The 20414-nt window shown below is 36.7% G+C and overlaps 2 protein-coding genes across 2 annotated transcripts; one reads left to right on the forward strand and one right to left on the reverse strand.

Annotated features, from left to right (window-relative positions):
- The first annotated feature begins 1933 nt into the window (after positions 1–1933).
- mtif2 (mitochondrial translational initiation factor 2) lies at positions 1934–11555 on the forward strand. The gene is made up of 14 exons (XM_081380443.1): positions 1934–2125; positions 2745–2892; positions 3062–3194; positions 3826–3997; positions 4094–4254; positions 5068–5244; positions 5401–5540; positions 6899–7023; positions 7129–7333; positions 8232–8484; positions 9061–9201; positions 9641–9805; positions 10925–11065; positions 11164–11555. The coding sequence occupies exons 2-14, from the start codon at positions 2755–2757 to the stop codon at positions 11334–11336; spliced, it is 2124 nt and encodes a 707-aa protein (XP_081236569.1). The 5' UTR covers positions 1934–2125; positions 2745–2754; the 3' UTR covers positions 11337–11555.
- Positions 11556–13038: 1483 nt separating this feature from the next.
- Positions 13039–15536, reverse strand: rps27a (ribosomal protein S27a). Its single transcript, XM_081381022.1, has 6 exons — positions 15431–15536; positions 15265–15329; positions 13813–13867; positions 13638–13723; positions 13372–13503; positions 13039–13287 (listed from the first exon to the last, which is right to left on the reverse strand). Exons 2-6 carry the CDS (start codon positions 15310–15312, stop codon positions 13138–13140), a joined length of 471 nt encoding a protein of 156 aa, XP_081237148.1. The 5' UTR covers positions 15313–15329; positions 15431–15536; the 3' UTR covers positions 13039–13137.
- Between the last annotated feature and the right edge of the window lie 4878 nt (positions 15537–20414).

Consider the following 20414-nt stretch of genomic DNA (forward strand, 5'->3'; position numbering starts at 1 on the left):
CCCTCAGCCAGTAGGTGGCGGCAAACCATTGTCTTAACTAGTTAGTCATTGAATCATTCAAACAATTCGTTCAAAACAGCTGATTCATTCAGTAACAAAAAATGACTCTTGCTTATGTGATATTGCTTATAAATATTAAAAACAAGAACTTATATGGAGACTTTTTTGCACCATATCTTGGTTTATGTACATTTATAACACTATAGTTTGTATTATATTACCTTAACACGAAATCCAGGGGGAGGAGTTGGATCTGGATCCAACCTTACATATCTGGATCCCACCTTACATATACCTAAACCTACCCATCTCCACCCCCTGATCCCTAAACCCACCCCTAAACCTACCAATCTCCACCCCTTAGATCTGGATCCAACTCCGCCCCCTGGATCTCGTGTACTGCAGTGAGGTGCTACTGTACCTTTGCTTCAAATTACTAGAAACTAGTTAATGCTGCTGTGAGGGTGTTTCTAATGCAGCGGCTTTGGGAGTGATGGTAAAAATTACATCATTCTCTCTTCTGATCTCCGTTATCAATCTCCCTCTATTTTTTGTGAAAACACTATAATAGAGTTTTTCTTTTGCCATTTGAGCAAATGGGAACACAAAAAATATGTGTAATGTAGTCTCTCATTCACAGCTATAGAAGTTTACCCAACTATGACCACTTCTGACCGCTTCTGAGAAACCCGGAAATGTGACAATCCAAACAATCCTTTTCTTTGAACAATCCTTAACTACGACTCTTAGTTTGTCTTGGTTTGGTTGACACTTAGGCCTATTTATTTTTTTCCTTCCTTATTTTGTATCTATTTTTTTCTTTCTTTTTTAAATGTATTTTGTATTGTTTGCATTTCATGTGTTAAATTATTCTATGTTCACTTTTTTTCAAATTACAAATTGCATGAAAGTAAAATAAAAAACAAAACAAAAGAGTCCCTCTGTGCATGTAGCATCAAAACTGCTGTGGCTCATTTGTTCTGACTACTGTATATTACAGTCATTTTTCCTATCCTGCAGAATAGTGTGTCTGTGCTTTGTTGTTTATTTTTAGCATAAATGCACCTAGTATTTGTTAAAACCAGTAAATATCTCAAGAGTAGGCTACCTGTGTGTCTTGCTTTTTATCTAATTGTATCACGTTTTCCTTCTAAATTATGAAAACTTCAGTTTTGTTTGCTCATATTGTGGTGCTTTGTGCTTATGTTTCCTGCATTTGTTAGCAGAAGTGATTTGAAACAAATAAAAATTGTATGATTTTTTGATTAAATAAAAAACAACTTTACTGCAAGACAAAATGTGGTTTTAGGGGCGTTTGGTGGTTCAGAAAACCTAATTTAAATGTCAGTATATTGGACACATTTTGATTGTATCTGAAGTACAAATGGAAATCCACCGAGTAGAAACAAACAAACATTAATCTCGCAAGACTGTGATTGGTTCGTCCGGAGCAGCGCTGAGAAAAGTAACAAGTAGCTTGTTCGAGATTCAAGTAGCATTTTTGGCATGGTTGAAGGTTTTGCATTGCCAAAGCATTGGTAACATTAAAATAGATACATATTTACACACATTTTCAAATAATTAAACAAGTTTAATAAAATAAGAAGGGGGAAAAAGTATACAATGGTTTCAGAATCAGAATGAGATTGATAGCTATATGCTAATGCAGAAGATAACTGTCTTGGTGAAGCGTCCAGTACACAGAAAAACCTTTTATAAATAAATGAAAAACGCATATAAATAGGCTACAAGATAAATAAGATGTAGCCTACATGTACACAATAGAGAAGATATGAAGTATAAAAATTATGTTAAAAAATATACTGTGTTGGGTATTACACGTTTTATTACAAATGTTTCTGAGCGTTTAATTCACGATTACAGATAATTTTACGGTTATTCTATTTCTATATGACTGTTTTTGGAGCTCCATGGACTCGGTGGATTTTGTCGCCACCGCGTGTTTTTGTGTGTGTGTGAACTGCAGTCTGCGCAATACATTGTGGGATACACTGTCATGGCGGCGCCCATACAGCAGAAATGACATCTGACTTGAGATATTTGCTTAAACTGATTTTATCTTCTCGTCTCTGCTTTCAAGTCTGTATACTGAATGAATTCAGCGGTGAGTGTGTTTTCTCTTGTTTAGTAAGTTTTTGTAAGTAGTTTCTCACATGCAGGAAAATAATTTGGTAATCTGCCTTGAGCTACTGTAATATAATGTCAGCATTATAGATATATGGAAAGATACAGCAACTACCTTGGTATTATAATGTTTTTATGAAGAAGATGGTGATGATGATGACATTTTTCATGGTAATGCCATTTTATTTGAACATATTTGTCATGTACCATGGTAATACAATATGGTGTTCTTTAATTTGGCTCGTGTACTATGTAAATACAATGACAAATAAATATAGTAATCATTAAGTACCATTGCATTTATCCTACTTTGATGGTATTATAGCATCTATGAACCATGGTATCAAAGTACAAAGTGAGTGATCAACTTTAGTATTAGATTAACTTGTTTAATCATAACATTTGCATGTTATTACAAGTTATTTAACTAATACTGCTATTCATGATACCTCTCATCATTTTAAAAGTGTTTTGAGTGCTTCTAAGATATAGTGCAATTGTTAATTGTAGTCATTGTACTGACATTGTCCTGGATCAATGCTATATTTTCATATTCATTGCTCGAATATGAACTGCAAAGCTTTTTTTATTTTTATTAGAAAATCTGCAATGAAGCGGATAGCAGGCTTGATTGGCAGGACTGCTTTGTCCTGTTGGCATCATGGGAGCCCACATCTTCCCCCTGCCTGGGTCCCTGGACCCCCGTCGTCCACCTGTCTTCAGGTCCGACACCTGGCTGCAAAACAGGTCAGCCTCAAAATGTTGAACCCTTCACTAATGCTTATCAGAAGGGTCACAGCAGTCCCATGCAGATCACAAGATTAATTCAAGATTCCAGATTACAGCACAAAGCAGATTGTTTGGATGCCTTGTGTGCGTGTGGTGAGCAGAACATGTTGCGTTTGTTTTACTGTAGAATAAGGGCCAATTCAAAGGTGAGAAGTTCAAATCGAAACAAGTGAAGCCAGAGAAACAACAGAAGCAGGAGGTGGAGATCAAACAGAGGATGACTGTGGCTGAACTCGCCAAGGCCATGAATAAAGACATTGGTGAGTGTTGATCTAAATCACATAAGCTTATGATCCAGTTTCTGTCTCTTCAAGCTGTATATATATATATACATCATGACAACATGTTTTTAAAAAAGAAGTCTCTTATGCTCACATACAAAAATGCAAAAATACACAAAAAACAGTGATCTTGTGAAATATTATTACAATTTTTAAGAACTGCTTTCTTTTTTAATACACTGGAGGTCAAAGGTTTGGAATAATTACCAAGGCTGCATTTATTTAAATAAAAAAATTACCATTTAAAATAACTGTTTTCTATTTGAATATATTTAAAAATGTTATCTATTCCTATGATGGCTAAGCTGAATTTTCAGCATCATTACTCCAGTCTTCAGTGTCACATGATCCTTCAGAAATCATTCTAAAATGCTGATTTGCTGCTCAATATTTTTTAAAATTATTATTACCAATGTTGAAAACAGTTGTGCTGCTTAATACTTTCAGATGAATAGAACGTAAAATGAAAAAAAAAGAAAAAAAATCTTTTGTAACATTGTAAAAGTCTTTACTGAGACTTTTGATCAATTTAGTGCAATTTCATTTCTTTTTCTGAATGTCCCCAAATGGTGATCACAGAGGTTATATCTGTATTGTTCCTCCTCTTTAGATCACGTCTATGAAGCCCTGCTCAACACTGAAGTCGATCTGGACGAGTTGGAGCCCGACACACTACTGGAGGAGAAATGGATAAAAGAGGCAGTAAAGAGATCGGGAATGAAACACAAATGGGCCAAACTGGTTGAAACCAAAGTCAGAGAAAACAAAGATATCCAGAAAACGTGAGGATGGTTTTAATAATACAGCTGTCTGACTTTTGTATAATTTTCTACAAGTATAATTTACATAAATTCCTAAAAACCTGTTTGAATTGTCAGGCCTCCCCCAGATCCCGCTCAGTTAGTCCCTCGAGCTCCAGTGGTGACCATCATGGGTCATGTAGACCATGGAAAGACCACCCTTCTGGACAGCCTGAGGAAGAGTCAGATCGCTGCTCAGGAGGCGGGAGGAATCACGCAACACATCGGAGCGTTCCGGGGTACTGAACTCAACGACATATCACTGCCATTTAACATTTTCTGATTATTCTCAGAAACCCTGTGTTGCAAAATTGCAATGTTTGTATAAAGCAATTAAATAATACCTTGTTTACACTAAATATGGGTGAAAAATAAGTTGACACTGAATTTTGTCACAACAGTTTTGGTGGGGAAAGAATTGAACATTAACTGCCACAGCTTGCTAAAGTCACACAAACAAATTATCTATTCACAAAGTAAGTATTTGACTAAGTATTTAGTGATGGGAAAAGGCTTAAAGGGATAGTTCACCCAAAAATTCTGTCATTAATTACTCCCCCTCATGTCGTTCAAAACCCATAAGACTTTAGTTCATCTTCAGAACACAAATGAAGATCTTTTTGATGAAATCTGAAAGATTTCTGTCCCTTTATTGACAGCTACACAACTACCACTTTGACGCTTCTAAAAGTTCATAAAGAGAACGTAAAACTACTCCATATGAATTTTGGTTTTGCCCAAATTTTCTGAAGAGACTTGATCGCTTTATATGATAAACAGATTGAATTTAGGCTAAAAAATAAGAATGGTAAATTTTTGATTCATGGTGACTTTAAGGATGTAAAAAAATAATGAATCATGAATGATCATGAATATTAATGCTTGGGTCTCTGAGGGTTAAACTTAAAGATGAAATGCAGATTTCCTTTGAAAACAAGCGATTCTTTCCCAAGATTACAGTATGTACTTTCCTTCAGACAAATGTCATGTTTGGCATCCTCTGTACTACCAAGTAAAGGACTTGTGATAAAATGAGTCTGTGTCCTGTTCAGTTCAGCTGCCCTCGGGTGAAAAGATCACTTTTCTGGACACACCTGGTCATGCAGCGTTTTCTGCCATGCGGGCGCGTGGAGCCATGGTCACTGACATCGTCATCCTGGTGGTGGCAGCCGATGACGGTGTGATGAAACAGACAATTGAGTCCATACAGCATGCAAAAAAAGCCAAAGGTAGCCGCAATTAAAATTATATATTTATATTCATTCATTTATTAATTTTGGACTAGCTGTACATTATTTTATATATATAAAATACATTTTGAGATCCAGCTGGACTTGTTTTGTTTATTGAGTGTATGAAGATTCAATGTGTGTTTTTATCTGCAGTGCCGATCGTTGTCGCTGTGAATAAATGTGATAAACCTCAGGCTGACCCCCACCGTGTGAAAGAGGAGCTTGTAGGACATGATGTAGTCTGTGAGGAGTTTGGTGGGGAAATACAGGCCATCCATGTGTCCGCATTAAAGGTACAGTGGTCCTGCTTTATATTTGATCTTCTCTTATGCCACCCTTAAAGTCCCCATGAATTCAAAATGGAAGTTTTTTGGTTTTTAGTATGAACATGTTAGCCTTACTGTTATCTATAAGCTAGTGGGCTCCAAAACAATGACAAAATACGCATTTATATAGATATAAGCACAGTCTCTCACTTCCGCCAATATGGATCAATGATTTTGATGACATCATTCTGCACTTCAGCTTCTCATCAGATTTTCTGTCCAATCAAATGCTCTCTAGAATCTGAAGCTCCGCCCCCTACATTATAAAAGGATGCTAAAGCTGCGGCGGTCATTTGTTTACACATGTACTACATCTACATAACACACAGTGCAATAAATAGGGAATGTGTAAATATGTTTTCCATTGGGGAGAATGAAGTCTGGTTTCACGTTAGTGTCACGTGAGCCGCCACAGCACGCACACAGTCTGCTCCGGTCCAGAGACATGACAGCACAGAGTGGATCATATGCGCGAGTCGACGCAGACCACGGAGCCATTCTCCACAGAATGCTGTATTTTAAAGCGATATGAAAGAGATTAGAGGAGAAATGGTTAGAGATTAGGAGGAAACTGTGGCTTTACCGAGCTCAGCGGCTCTGAACGAGCTGTGATATAAACTAAACGCTATTGACTGTTTTTAGAAGGGGGAGGAGCTATTTGACATGTCCCGCCCTCTCTTCCTGTTTCAGAAATTACGTCAACACATTGAATAGCGCTGGCGTGTTTCAAGGCACTTCAGTGGGCCTTTAAAAATATTTAATGTCACTGGATAAAATGTCACATAATAGTAAAATATCAAACCTAGCAGCATCTTAAGCAAATGCTGTATGAGCTTTTCTCAGAAATCATTTCACCTTTTTGAGCCATTTTTGCTGTAACGGTTAACACTGTCAAGGTGATTGTTTGTAAATGTATGAAGTTAGTTCTAGTAGAGTTACCACAGGTGTAGTTGTTCTATAGCATGTGACAACCAGAAAGTGTCCAAACATTTGTCTTCATTTTGAACAGTATACATTTTTTTTATCATGTAAAACCCAAGAAACTTATTTTTGTAAAAAACATCTAGTATGAAAATTGGGCTGTATTATAATTTTTTTTTAATAAATGCCACTTTTGATATATTTTAGCGTCTAATGCAATAACATTTATACTTTTTTTGCCGTGGCTTAGGTGTCTAAATATTTTCGGGGTGTTCGGGGGTTTGTCAGGGTTTATTTTGCTCACTCTCCAATCCATATGTAGTTGTGTGACGGTAGTACCTCATCACATGATATTGGAATTATTATATGTGAACATGGCAGCATTTAGTGTAATTTCTCTGCAGGGAGACAATCTGTTAGAGCTGGCCGAAGCCACGGTGGCACTGGCAGAGGTCCTGGAGCTGAAGGGTGACCCCACAGGCCTGGTAGAAGGGACGGTCATCGAGAGCCGCACAGACAGAGGCAAAGGGTGAGTGTAAACAAGACCTGTCCTCACAGCGTCAGAGATTAATAAGAACTACACTCATGTCAGTGCCATCAAGGCATGAGTCACATCAGCTGTTGCGTTTCACAGGCCTGTTACCACGGCCATCATCCAGCGTGGCACTCTGAGGAAGGGCTGTACGCTGGTGGCAGGAAAGTGCTGGGCTAAAGTGCGCTTCATGTTTGATGAACACGATCAGGCTGTGAGTGAGGCCGGGCCCAGCATCGCTGTGGAGATCGTGGGTTGGAAAGATCTTCCCTCTGCTGGTGAGGAGATCCTGGAGGTGGAGTCAGAGGTATCCTTAAGCTTGTGTTTTTAAAGAGCCATATTCTACACTTTTGTAGCATTTTTTTATACACTACTGGTCAAAAGTTTGGAATGATTACGATTTTTTAATCATGTATTGGTAAAAAAGTCTCTTATGCTAACCATATTTACATTTGTTTGATCGAAAATACAGTAAACAGTATTATTGTAAAATATTATTACAATTTAAAAGAACGGTTTTCTATTTGAATGTTTTCATCATTACTCCAGTCACATGATCCTTTAAAAATCATTCTAATATGCTGATTTGCTGCTCAAGAAAAAAATCATATTATTATCAGTTGAAAACAGTTTATTTTGAGGATTATTTGATGAATAGAAAGTTCAAAAGAACAGCATTTATATGAAATAGAAATCTTTTGTATCGTTATAAATGCCTTTACTGTCACTTTTAATCATTTTAATGCATTATTTCTGAATAAAAGTATTTCTTTTTCTTTTTTATTTTACTTACTCTAAACTTCTGAATGGTAGTGTATCATAGTGTATCATCATCATATTAAGCAGCGCGATTGTTTTCAACATTGATAATATTGCTTCTTGAGCAGCTAATCAGCATATTAGAATGATTTTTGAAGGATCATGTGACACTGAAGACTGGAGTAATGATGCTAAATAATTAAGCTTTGCCATCACAGGAATAAATTACATTTTAAAATAGAAAACAGTTGATTAAAATTTCACAATATTACAGTTTTACTGTATTTTTAATCTAATAAATACAGCCTTGGTGACCTTAAGAGTCTCCTTTCAAAAACATTTAAAAGATCTTAATGATTGCACACTTTTGACTGGTATTGTAAATGATAGATGTGATGACTGGCTTACCTCCACACTGGCGTAGTTCACATGGTTTTTCCTCTTAGCAAAGGGCCCGTGAGGTGGTGGAGTGGCGCAGCTACATGGAAGAGCAGGACAAGCTGAAAGAAGAGCAGCAGGTCATCGAAGCCAAGCAGAAGCAGCATGACGACAGCTACAAGAGAGAGCGGGAAAGCATGGCCCATCTCTCCTGGAGACAGAGGAGGGCGGCCATGTACCGGGCCAACAAACACAAACTCATCCACCGGGCCAGTGAGAAAACTGACATGGAGGAACTCACGCTGCCCGTGATCATCAAAGGTGAGATGATGGTCCTTCATTTCAACAGGGCTGTTGACAATAAGCGCAAGTGAAATATATATATATAAATCTTCAATAGTGTGCAGTACATCCGAGTGAAACGGATTATTGAATTCGATCCATTATTCAGTCCATTGTTTGGATAGAGGCAGATCAGAATGTAAACTTGAGGTTGATTGTAATAACGTAGCAGGGTTTAAGCAGATTAAATGATTGGAGAAGACGGTCATATGTTGTTTTACTGAAACATTTTTATAAAAAAATATGCTAACACTTTTTGATTAGACATGATTTTACTAACTATAAGTAACTTCGCAACTACATGTCAACTTATTCTACTAACCCTAACCAAACAGTCTACTAATACTCTAATGAGAGCTTACATGTAGTTGCAAAGTTACTTATAGTTAGTAGAATGTCTAATGTGGACCATTAAAATAAAGTGTTACTTTCTATTTCACTGTGACTTACCAGTAATATTATATCATGATGGACAAAATGAAGTTCCTCCCTGTATTATTTTATTCAGAATGCTAAGAATATATTGTGACCGGCTGCACTCGTCTGATTATTTAGGTGATGTTGACGGCTCAGTGGAGGCTATTTTGAACATTCTGGAAAGTTATGATGCTGGTGACCAGTGTCAGTTGGATGTGGTACATTTTGGTGTGGGCGACATCTCAGAAAAAGACATCACCTTGGCAGAGACGTTCTCAGGTAGGCAAGTTGGCGGTGTGCATTAACTCGTTAATTTTATATATATATATATATGTGTGTGTGTGTGTGTGTGTGTGTGTGTGTGTGTGTGTGTGTGTGTGTGTGTGTGTGTGTGTGTGTGTGTGTGTATATTTATGTGTGTGTGTGTGTGTATATATATATATATATATATATATATATATATATATGATATAAAATTAACGAGTTAATGCACACCGGATATATATATATATATATGTGTGTGTGTGTGTGTGTATGTATGTGTATATATATGTATTAGTTCACATATACAACACTGGTGAGCTTTGAAGTCTAAAAGGTTGAGACTCATTTAGAGCCCTTGAATTGACTGCTACTGTTGTCATTATTTGTTTGCCTTGTTAAAATGTTAGACTTGGTCATTTTCTTGTATTCTCTCTTTTTCTCCATCATTGGTCAGGTATCATATATGGGTTCAATGTTGATGCAAATAAATCGATTCAGCAAATGGCTGCTAAGAAGGACATTCCCTTACGATTACACAGAGTCATCTACAAACTCATAGACGAACTCAAAGACGACTTGAGCAGCAAACTGTCCCCAACCACAGAAGAAAATATCATTGGTGAGTTGAACTTTAATATCACACGTTGATTTTAACATTGAACTTTGATCTATTAACATCATGTGCTGGAAATCATTTACATAATTTGATGTACCGGGTCAGAAATGACCGGCCTTTTAAATTGCTTGTCAATCTCTCATTATGATATTATTATCACCAAATACTGGATTTAATATTTTTGTCAACTTGTTTGCTTTCAGTTGAGACATGTTTTGTACTTCCTTTTTGAAATGATTGAGCATATGCTCTGAGCTTATGCACCTCAGTGTTTGAGTAAAAAAAATCACTCAAGCTTATTCACATCAAAAAATACAAACGAAGGCACATAAGCTCAGAATACAAAACATGTCTTTGTTAAACCATTATAAGCCATGATTCAAGCCAACCAGCCACGAGGTGAATCATAACATTTACAAACTCTTTTGGCGCATTTTGCTCTTTGATTGGTGGAAATTTCTGTACAGCATCATGGTTAATGTAGTTTTTCACCACGAATTATGCTGTTAACCACGATTATTTTGAAAAAAGTTTTTAAATGATGCGGGCTAATGGCTTCAAACAGAAGCAAATTAACAACCTCGAAGCTCACAGCAGGTCTGTCTTTAAAGGATTGTAAGTTATTGTTAAAAATCAGTTTCCTTATGGAGAAATTGTTTTTACTTCTGGCACCCGACTGTTGCATTCTTTTACCCGGTGTCAGTAAGTTTTAGTCCAATGAGATAACATTAACTAGCATTTTCGGTAAAAAGAAAATCTTATCTCGGGTCAAAATGACCGGAACACAACCAGAAGGTTAAGGGTTCATTCTTTAGTTCATGAAATGACTGCCAACATTCAGATATCAGGCTCCGATATAATCTACTAATCTACTAAGATATAATCTTTCTTGCACTGATTTTGACCTGTAAAATGAGAAAATGTGTTAAATGAAGATGCAAGTGCCACAGACACATTGATAACTGAAAGCATGATCAATTAGTCAAAAACATTTCTGTGATGTGAATGTCAAAGTCCTGCTGATAAGTCATTGACTAAAACAAACTAGTGCTTTGTATATTAAAAATAAGAGGTTATTTGTCTTTCTTGTCCTTGAATGTTTCTTTTCCCCTCACGCTTCAGGCGAGGCCTCAGTTCTGGCCACGTTTGACGTGACGGTCGGGAAAAAGAAGATCTCAGTGGCTGGCTGTAGAGTTCAGAAGGGCCTTCTGGACAAAAAGATGAAATTTAGACTTATTCGAGGGAGAGAGATTCTCTGGGAAGGTAAACCAATGCATGAGTACTGATAAACGCCATGATTATGGCATGTTAAATGCGTGCTGTTTGAATTGATTTCTCCATGCATTTGTTTCCTCCTTCAGGATCCCTGACAACAATGAAACATCTGAAGGATGATGTTCAGACAGTGAAGACGGGCATGGATTGTGGCCTTTCTTTAGATAATGAGGAGCTACAATACAAACCTGGGGATGAAATAGTTTGTTACAGCGAATCCGAGTTGAAACAGAAAATATCTTGGGATCCAGGATTTTAAGGGACTGTGATTGGTGCATCAGTATACTGTACTGTATACATGCGCATGCAAAAGCTGTAACTACATTTGCTATAGCAATCCTACACCTTCACCAACAGATAATAAAAAAAAACAGGAAAATTTGATTGACTTCATTTTGACTCTCCATATAAGGACTGAACTAAGTGTACATAATGTGTTTTATAATGTAAATAAAAAATGAGGAAGAGTCATGTTTTCAAAATTTGTTCTTTGAAAGGTATGATTTTCATGATGGCTTTTTTTTTACAAAGTAAATATTTCAACCTTTATCTCACAATAGAGCTTTCATAATATATTAAACAGTACTTTAACCCACTTAAAGGATCAAATCAAGATGGAAATATATATATATATATATATATAATATATACATTCAATACTGGTCAAAAACGGTAATATTGTGAAAAATTACAATTTAAAGGGGTGGAATAATGCCCTTTTCACAAGAGATGTAAATTAAGTCTTCGATGTCCCCAGAGTCATTTTTATATAGCATGTTAAAGTTGTCACTTTTTTGAGGGTGAGCAAAAACGCATCGTTTTTTGTGTCTGTTCCTTTAAATGCAAATGAGCTGCTGCTACCAGCACAGAGGGCAGCGCTTCAAGAGTTTGTGTCCTTTTACCTCACACAGACATGCACTGGAAATGTCAGTTTATGTTCAAACCGGAGTCAGACAATAATGGAGAGACTCAAGAAGAAGTGACATGTAAAAGCAACATGACATTTCTGAATGGTTAGTTGATGAATTTATGTATCTTATGTGTAGTTATCTTCATTGATTAGCATATTCTGTCATGATAATCTATAAATCGCGTTCCCGGGGGTGGGGTTTATGTACATTTTTAGGGTTAGTGATGCCACTAACCCGGGAGGAATGTCGTGTAGTCAGTTTGTTGTAGTCCTTAAAAAGTGATTTCTTTAAAAGCAAATATCTCCCTTTGCTTTGAACTTCATAACTTTGCAGATGTTGTTTATGCTCAAACACTTTTAAACACACTAACTAAAGTTAGAAAAGTGAAATCATAATCAACCACCCCTTTAAAGGATTTTTTTATATATTTACCTTTATTTTATTTCTGTGATGCAAAACTGAATTTTCAGCATCCTTACTCCAGTCTTCCGCATAAGTATATATATATATATATATATATATATATATATATATATATAAAAACCTAATATTCAAAACATCTGACCTGTAGTGTACACAAGTCACATTAAATGTTAAGAATATTAGGTCACACTTCCTATTACGTGAATAGGTGTCTTTAACTACTATGTACTTTCATCAAAAAACAATATTTATTGTGCTCATATTCTATTGCAAAACATCTTTGCTGCTATTAAGGTGGGTGACCGGTATGGTTAAGGACAGGTTTGGTGGCATGGGTAGATTTAAGGGTGTGGTCAAGTGTAATTACAGAAATTAATAACAGTTGTAATTACATATAGGTATTCTTAAAATATGCAAGTACAAAGTAAAATCAAGTACACAATACGTGCATAGTATCAAATTTAATTGTTAGTAAATAATACTCCTAATATAAAGTGGGACTGAATATTACAATGCAAAAAGACAACCTCTAAATTATACTTTAAAGTAGTCTGCATGTCCTGTTACCAAGAATCAAAGTTCTATTTATTCATGTCAGTGTAATAAGTAAAAAAAGGAGACAAGAGATCCATTTTTAAATGTGGCAGGCCACAACTTTATTTACAAAGTACAAACTCCAGAACAGAATCTCCTGTGTAACACAGGGCATATTGTCAGGACCGTACTTCACTTGTCCTCTGGTTTGTTGAAGCAGTAAGTAAGGCAGCACTTCCCGCAGTAATGACGGTCGAAGTGGCTGGCCATGAACACCCCCGCTCCACACTCATCCGCGGGACACTCACGGCGCAGACGGTGGATCTTGCCGTTCTCATCAACCTGAGGATCAAGACAGACAACTTAGAGTTCAAACTGACTACTCCCAAAGCAGAGCACAGAACACATGCCGGACAGGTGACCTACCTTGTAATATTTAAGCACAGCGAGCTTGACCTTCTTTCTCTTGTGCTTGTTCTTCTTGGGAGTGGTGTAGGACTTCTTCTTCCTCTTCTTAGCACCACCACGCAGTCTCAGCACGAGATGCAGAGTGGACTCCTGGATGAACGAGCGCAATGTTCATTTGGATGCTTTAGTGTTACATTATTTGAAAACCTGAGCGGTGCAGTTTGATGAAGATTAAGAACCTTCAAATCTGAATGATCGTTCAGCTTGGATGTTTATTCACTGACCTTCTGAATGTTGTAGTCAGACAGGGTGCGTCCGTCCTCCAGCTGTTTCCCAGCAAAGATCAATCTCTGCTGATCAGGAGGGATTCCTGCATTCAAGACATTTAGCAGTCAGTCTTTTGTCTTCACTTACTTTTAGTTTGTAGTTCACTTCACAGCATTTGCACACACAACTTACCTTCCTTATCTTGAATCTTTGCCTTGACATTTTCAATAGTATCAGAGGGCTCAACCTATAAAACATTGAGGCCAATAGAGATTACATAACAGTAAACTGCACTAATGCCTGCTGCGATTTCGGCTATTCTCTACATTACAAATCACACTGTACAAACAGGGATCTAATAAACTTGGGTACGAAATGTATGTAGACCGTACGATGATGACACCTATTGAATCGTAGGCTACGGCACAAGTTTGTATAAAAGAAAACGTCATAAGCAGGTGCTAGTGGTAAACAAATAGAGCTAGATGAATCGCACTGGCAATTGTGGTTTATGTGTGCGCTGAAAAAAAGGAGGTAATATAAGAGGAGAATATAAACGTGGTCGTGGCTAGGGAAGAGAGGCATGCCAATTTTGCAAATGGAGCTTGAAGTGAATAGTTTTAGTACAGTGTCACATTGATCAATACGCCATTTCATGTTGCATGTTTACAGGCTAGGAGTAGCAAACACACTGAGATGATCATGCTAAATTTTTCTGACACTGTCAGAAAATTGATCGCAAAACTGTTACTACGGCCATCTTTGAACAGCTCTCACATGACCACAGAAATCGCCACGATTGGTCATCTTTCGCCCAAAATGTGCATTAAAGCAATAGTTGTTCAAATCATTTAAAATGTAAAAGGAGACCTTTTTTCAAATCACAAACTGATTTTGTCTGACATTTTTAGTTTTTTCTTTTCTTTCTTCTGCTGAAAGTTAACATCTTAAAATTTAAACTGATACCCATTTTACCTGAAGCAAGCAAGAAAAGAAAAAAAGACCAATGCATAAACTGCATTTGGCACCTATCATACATTGGTAATGCTTTACAATATGGTCTCATTTGTTAACATTAGTTAAATCACTAACAAACATTAACAATGGACAATATAATGTTAGGGCATGAAAATGTTAGTTTAAAATGTTTGTTCGTTCACAATGCATTAATGTTTACAGATACACCTTTTAACCTTAATGCATAAGTAAATGGTCACACAAACATTAAAATAAATGAAATAAAGTCTAAGTATTGGTCAACCTTCCTATAAAGCGTTACCCATACATTAATGTTAGAATTAATAGCTGTAAATCGGGGGGCAATTGTGGTTTAAAAAAGATGCATAACTGAATTGAAATATTGCATATATTAATAATTCCTTAAAACATTAAGTTGTAGACACATTTTCCATTTGTTTCCAGTCTCCTCTAATGTGCCACATGACATAGCATTAGCATTTTTTAGGGCTTCCGTAAAACAATAAAAAAAAATGCATTTGCTTAAGTTTTTACATTACATATCATATACTATTGTATTTAAAGATTACTAAAATGCAAAATAACGTGGCCTCACGTAGTCAAACGCTGAAATTAAATCAAATAATAAAGTGTCGAGCTGTCTCGCGCGGCTCATCTGCGCCTCACCTCGAGGGTGATGGTTTTCCCCGTGAGGGTTTTCACGAAAATCTGCATCTTGATGTGCAAGCCACCTGTGTATAAAGCATATGAATGTTTCTGGATAAAGTTAAAGCATATATATAAACAAATATCATATTTATTTCGTTATTATTCGTTCGTGGCAGTAACTCACCACCAGCTCTGAGATGGCGGAAACCGAAAAGGGTCCTTCAAACGGCACAATGTGCTCTTCAGCGCTGTAAGGCTGCCCGACGAACTGCCTGAAGGGAAAATGAGGTAAAGAATAAGTGAGACAGAGACATTATATTTAACACTTCTGACGATGTTACATTTTAATGTTGTGTAGACGCCGTTAATTTACCTAGTGTAAGATATAAATATGAACAATAACATAATGAGTTTTCATGTTCACATTATAAGAAGTCTTTTTAGTTTTGCCTCATAGATAAGTAAATAAAAAAAGCCCACGATTTTTTAATGAATTGTGTTTATTGTTATATTACTATAAACGAAAACTTTGCTATTAACTGCTTATGTGCTGTTTTAGAATTCATATTTTGTGAACGTGTGAGTGTACATGGGAGAAATGTATGTACACCACCAGGGGCGCTATAACAAGTCTTGGCACTGCATGTTGAAAGAGGATTTGAGTGTTGCTCACCAGAAATGAAAATGGATTCAGTTCAGTTCAGTCAGTCATGTGATAACTTGATGCATTCGGTGGGCTCAGAGGACTTTCACATGCATGAAATGCCCAACAAAGTCCTCCTTATGTCAGGTCTGACAAGCATGCCAATTTTTCTACCTCTTTGTTGTACTACATAATACATCCTTTCCAGCCCTTGTTAGAGCAAATGGTCGTTGGCCAATTTACCCCTTTAACTTGCTCAATGCTCAGCCAGTTCTCATGTGCATATTGTGTAATCTTGGTTTTGTAACCACAGGCAACAGCCTTTGCATAACATGGCTCTTGCTTCATCTCTCATTGCCAAAAATCGAATATTTTTCTCTGCAGAAGCAGAATAAGGAAATGGAGCTCTTTGTTTTAGTGCATCCAAATCTGGACGAGTGTGACGTGTTTTTGAACAGCATGTTCTCATATAGAGGTCAGCACCTTTTAAAAGAAAGGAACCACATAAATATTCCTTTTACACACAAACATGCAATGGTCTTTAGATGCGAGACAACTGACCGAGCAGGCATGAGTGATTACTGTTGACACCTTTAGGTGCTGCATGAATGTTATAGAGTTGCACCATGAAGAAAGCAGCCTGTAAACCATGTGTGCCACAACACAAAGTGTTCCAAAAACAGGTCTGTCTCCATCTGTGATAAATGCTTAGGGGAGGGAGCAAGTAGATACAGAACACAGCTGCAGAGCCAGATCTAAACTGCAGTAGACTTGACATGTGAGAGCAGAGGCCATGCACTCATGAGATCAGGTATCTCTGCTTCTGGGATCACTATAGTCAAAAGATAATGCTAGATAAAAGTTACAATGAGCTGGGATGCATTGCATACTTTCAGTGTTGATAAAATTTACACACATGCACTCAAATGGCATTGCAGCTGATGACTAGATGCATGCTTAAGGGGTGAAAAAATAACTTTGCAAAAGAATTTAATTTAACACTCATTTGAGTATTTAACCACTTCAAAGGAATAATTTTAAACATTTATTCAACCTCATGTTGTTTCGAAACCCATGTGCTTTCATTTTTCACATACAACGCAGAATTTTTGGAAAAACCCTTCAGGGCCGTTTACACGACACCAACTAAAAATAGAAAACCTTTTATGCATTTTGGACGTTTATTTTACCATGGTAACATGTTTTCTTGGCCTGAAAATGCAAACTTTTGAAAACTGGTACACTCTCAGAAAATAATACAATGGCTTGTCACTGCTGTAGCCTCAATATACCTTAACCAATAATAATATATGTGTACCTTTTAATGCCTTTTGACCCTCAAAAAGGTACATATATGTACCTTGAGGTCCAATAATAAGCCCTATGGGGTACGTTAGTGTAGATTGTACCTTGGGGTACAGAAATGGACTCCTACTGTACCCCTATTTCTGACAGTGTAAATGCAAGTTTTTGAAAATGATTCTGTTATTGTCTGTGTAAAAAACATGAATTTGTGAAAACGTTTACGTCATGAGCATGCGTATCACTTGTTCAGTATGTGTGTCGTGTTTCTTTAGAAAGTTTCTTTACAAACGCCATCTACTGGCCTGAATACAAAATACAGCGTTTTTAGTCGTTTTTGTGGATCAGTGTGAACCATAGACTGTAAAAAAAAAGTGTGAACGGGGATTGTTTTGACAGCGTTGACGCCTGTACGTGAAACTTTTCAAAAATGCAAAGGAAACCCTTTTCCGGTTTTAGTACATCATTGCCATGTATACATTCATGTAGCTCTTGAGAAACGTCTGCTAATTATCTTTATTCTTCTCTCTGTATTCTGCAGAATACTGAAAATATAGCACATATAGTTTGCTTTTATGGCACTTCATTATATGCTGTATTGACCATGAATCATTGTTATAGGCTATAAAAAGAGCAGCTTGAACATTCTACATTACATTTATGTTCTCCTGAATAATTAGCATATAGGTTTGGAATGACAATAGGGCAGTGTTATAAAGTACAGACCAATGAAGTGTTTATTAAGGATTTTATTATTATGAATACATTTTAATTTTATTTTTTAGTGGATCGGTGTGAATTGGGCATTGATTTCAGCTTTATTTCAGTTACCAAAATTATTGTAATAGTTTTAGTTAACAAAAACAACACTGCATGAGAGGAATTAATAACAGAATATTTATTTCAGTGAGGAAGTTTAATCTCGTTATGCCTGAACATTTAGTGCTGTCTGCAGAAACATCTCAGCAGTTATAATGAGTCTGGTTTCTGCCAACAAACCAGTTACTGGAGAAACCACCTAAGCCATGACAATTGGCTTGTTCGTACTGTACTCTTAATTAGGTTGAAATAGCTGAGGAAGTTCAGATCAGCAGAGTGATAAGACATTGTTTTCCTTGCCAAGTGAAGCCACACCCCTGAGAGTTTAATGCTGTGAAGATCACAGTTCATTGACCTGCAAAACTCAGTAATAAATACCAGCCAGATTCTTCTTCCAAATTTGGAATGGCAAACCCACAAAACACACTGAACAGGAGACTAATTTTACTCCCAAAAAATCCTGAAATATCTTGACAGAGAGAGAGAGCAAATATTAAACTGATCAGATTTCTATGAGTGGTGTAGGAAACTTAGAATCGAAGACCAGGAGATGTTGGGATCGCGTTCAAACAGAAGTTCTTCTTTATTGAGCGTGGCTGCAGTCCAACAATCTAACTGAGTTCTATACAGTACAGTTTTTCTACATTTACAAGGAGGAGGGACTTTTGGAGGTGGAGACAACTCAAAACAAACCAGAGGGATGATTTGATTCAATCAAGAATCAGCATAACACTATCATTCAGATGATCCAATCAGCCTGACAGTATCACCCATACCCTCACATGATCATATAGCTTAACTTGGGACCACGTTCCGGATACAAAGGTTAATGTCCGACACCTGGGTTGCTTGACTTAATCTTCTTTGAAATATCATCATCTATGCCTCACATGCTAAAATTAGTAACCTAAATTAAACATTTAATAAATTTGTTATTCCACAGTGGGACGTCTCCTCCTCCCTATCTCTGACATAATTTACATTTCAGTAAGCGTGACATTTAATATATTTGCATAATAAAACAATGATTTCTTGAAAATTTGTGTAATTCATATTTTCATTAGTTAATTACCAATGTAGACTGCAAAGCCATGCTTGTAAATTGAAACAGTATAGCATGACCTTGAGTGCCTATAAGTGACCTTGATTGCTTCATAGAACATACACAAATTACAAACCTTAGATGATCGAAGATCATGTTGATGATTCAGAATGTTTAACAAAGGAATGTCTGGGCGACTCCCTTTTCCCCTCGCTATAGTATGACTAAGATGATAGAGCTTGTGTTCTGGGAAATAACAAGTACACTGACTAATCATTATAATGGATTTCAAGATAACTGTTATGAATCAGCAACATGAGTGAGATGATTAAAGCTAATATTTTAACTGTAAAAAGTGTTTAATCCAAGATCTAAAAATATATTCCTGCTTCCTTTCTTTTACAGACGTTAATATGGATTATGGCTTGTCTTTTGGCACAATCCAAAGAACTCACCTATAGATGATGTATATCAAACATCCCTACGAGTAATCGATCAATAGAGGAGAAGGGCCAGTTGCAGCAGCCCAGCATGACTCAGTGCAGCACAAAGACCCCTCAGAACTGGTTTGGCACTTTGCTTCCCCAATGACAATGGAGACTGCAGTATCTGGAGAGGACAAACTATCCCTCAAATCTGCCTTTGTCTCCTTTTCACACCGGGGACAGACAATGACATCTGCCCAGCAGACATGCACTGACTCACCAGAATCTGCAGGAAGACTTAAAAGATCAACTTATTGTGCTAAAACAGCTGATGATCAATTTATAGCTCATAAATTGTGCTACTTTTGGCCATAAGTGGTGCTTGCTAAGGCTTGCATCACTATTCCTCTTGCTTTTGCTTAGGGTTAGAGGTTTTAAGTGCACACAGTTTTTCAAGTAATCAGACGTACAGTTTCCCCGAGATGGGATATCATAGAGGCACAAAGGTATACATTTTGCAAGTAATTTTACAAGCTGTCTCAGGTCACGGTATCTGGATCCGCCTGGATTCCTTTGTTGATCGATCTTTTGACTGTGACAAAGATAACATTTACATATGTAGTCATCATGTTAGTCAAGCACACAATGTTCAGACTTTATTGAACCTTTAGAGAGAGAGAGAGACAGAATATTTATAGCCTATATTGGTCAAATGTTTGGAAACTACTGTTTTTTAAAAGAAGTCTTTTGTGCTCATCAAGCCTGCATTTATTTGATCAAAACAGTAATATTTGTGAAATATATTTACAATTTAAAATAATGGTTCTCTATTTGAATATACTCTAAAATGTAATTTATTTCTGTGATGCAATGCTGAATTTTCATCAGCCGTTACTCCAGTCTTCAGTGTCACATGATCCTTCAGAAATCATTCAAA

This window comes from Scardinius erythrophthalmus (assembly GCF_964197995.2).
Source record: "Scardinius erythrophthalmus genome assembly, chromosome: 12".
In the NCBI taxonomy this organism is placed as follows: Eukaryota; Metazoa; Chordata; class Actinopteri; order Cypriniformes; family Leuciscidae; genus Scardinius; species Scardinius erythrophthalmus.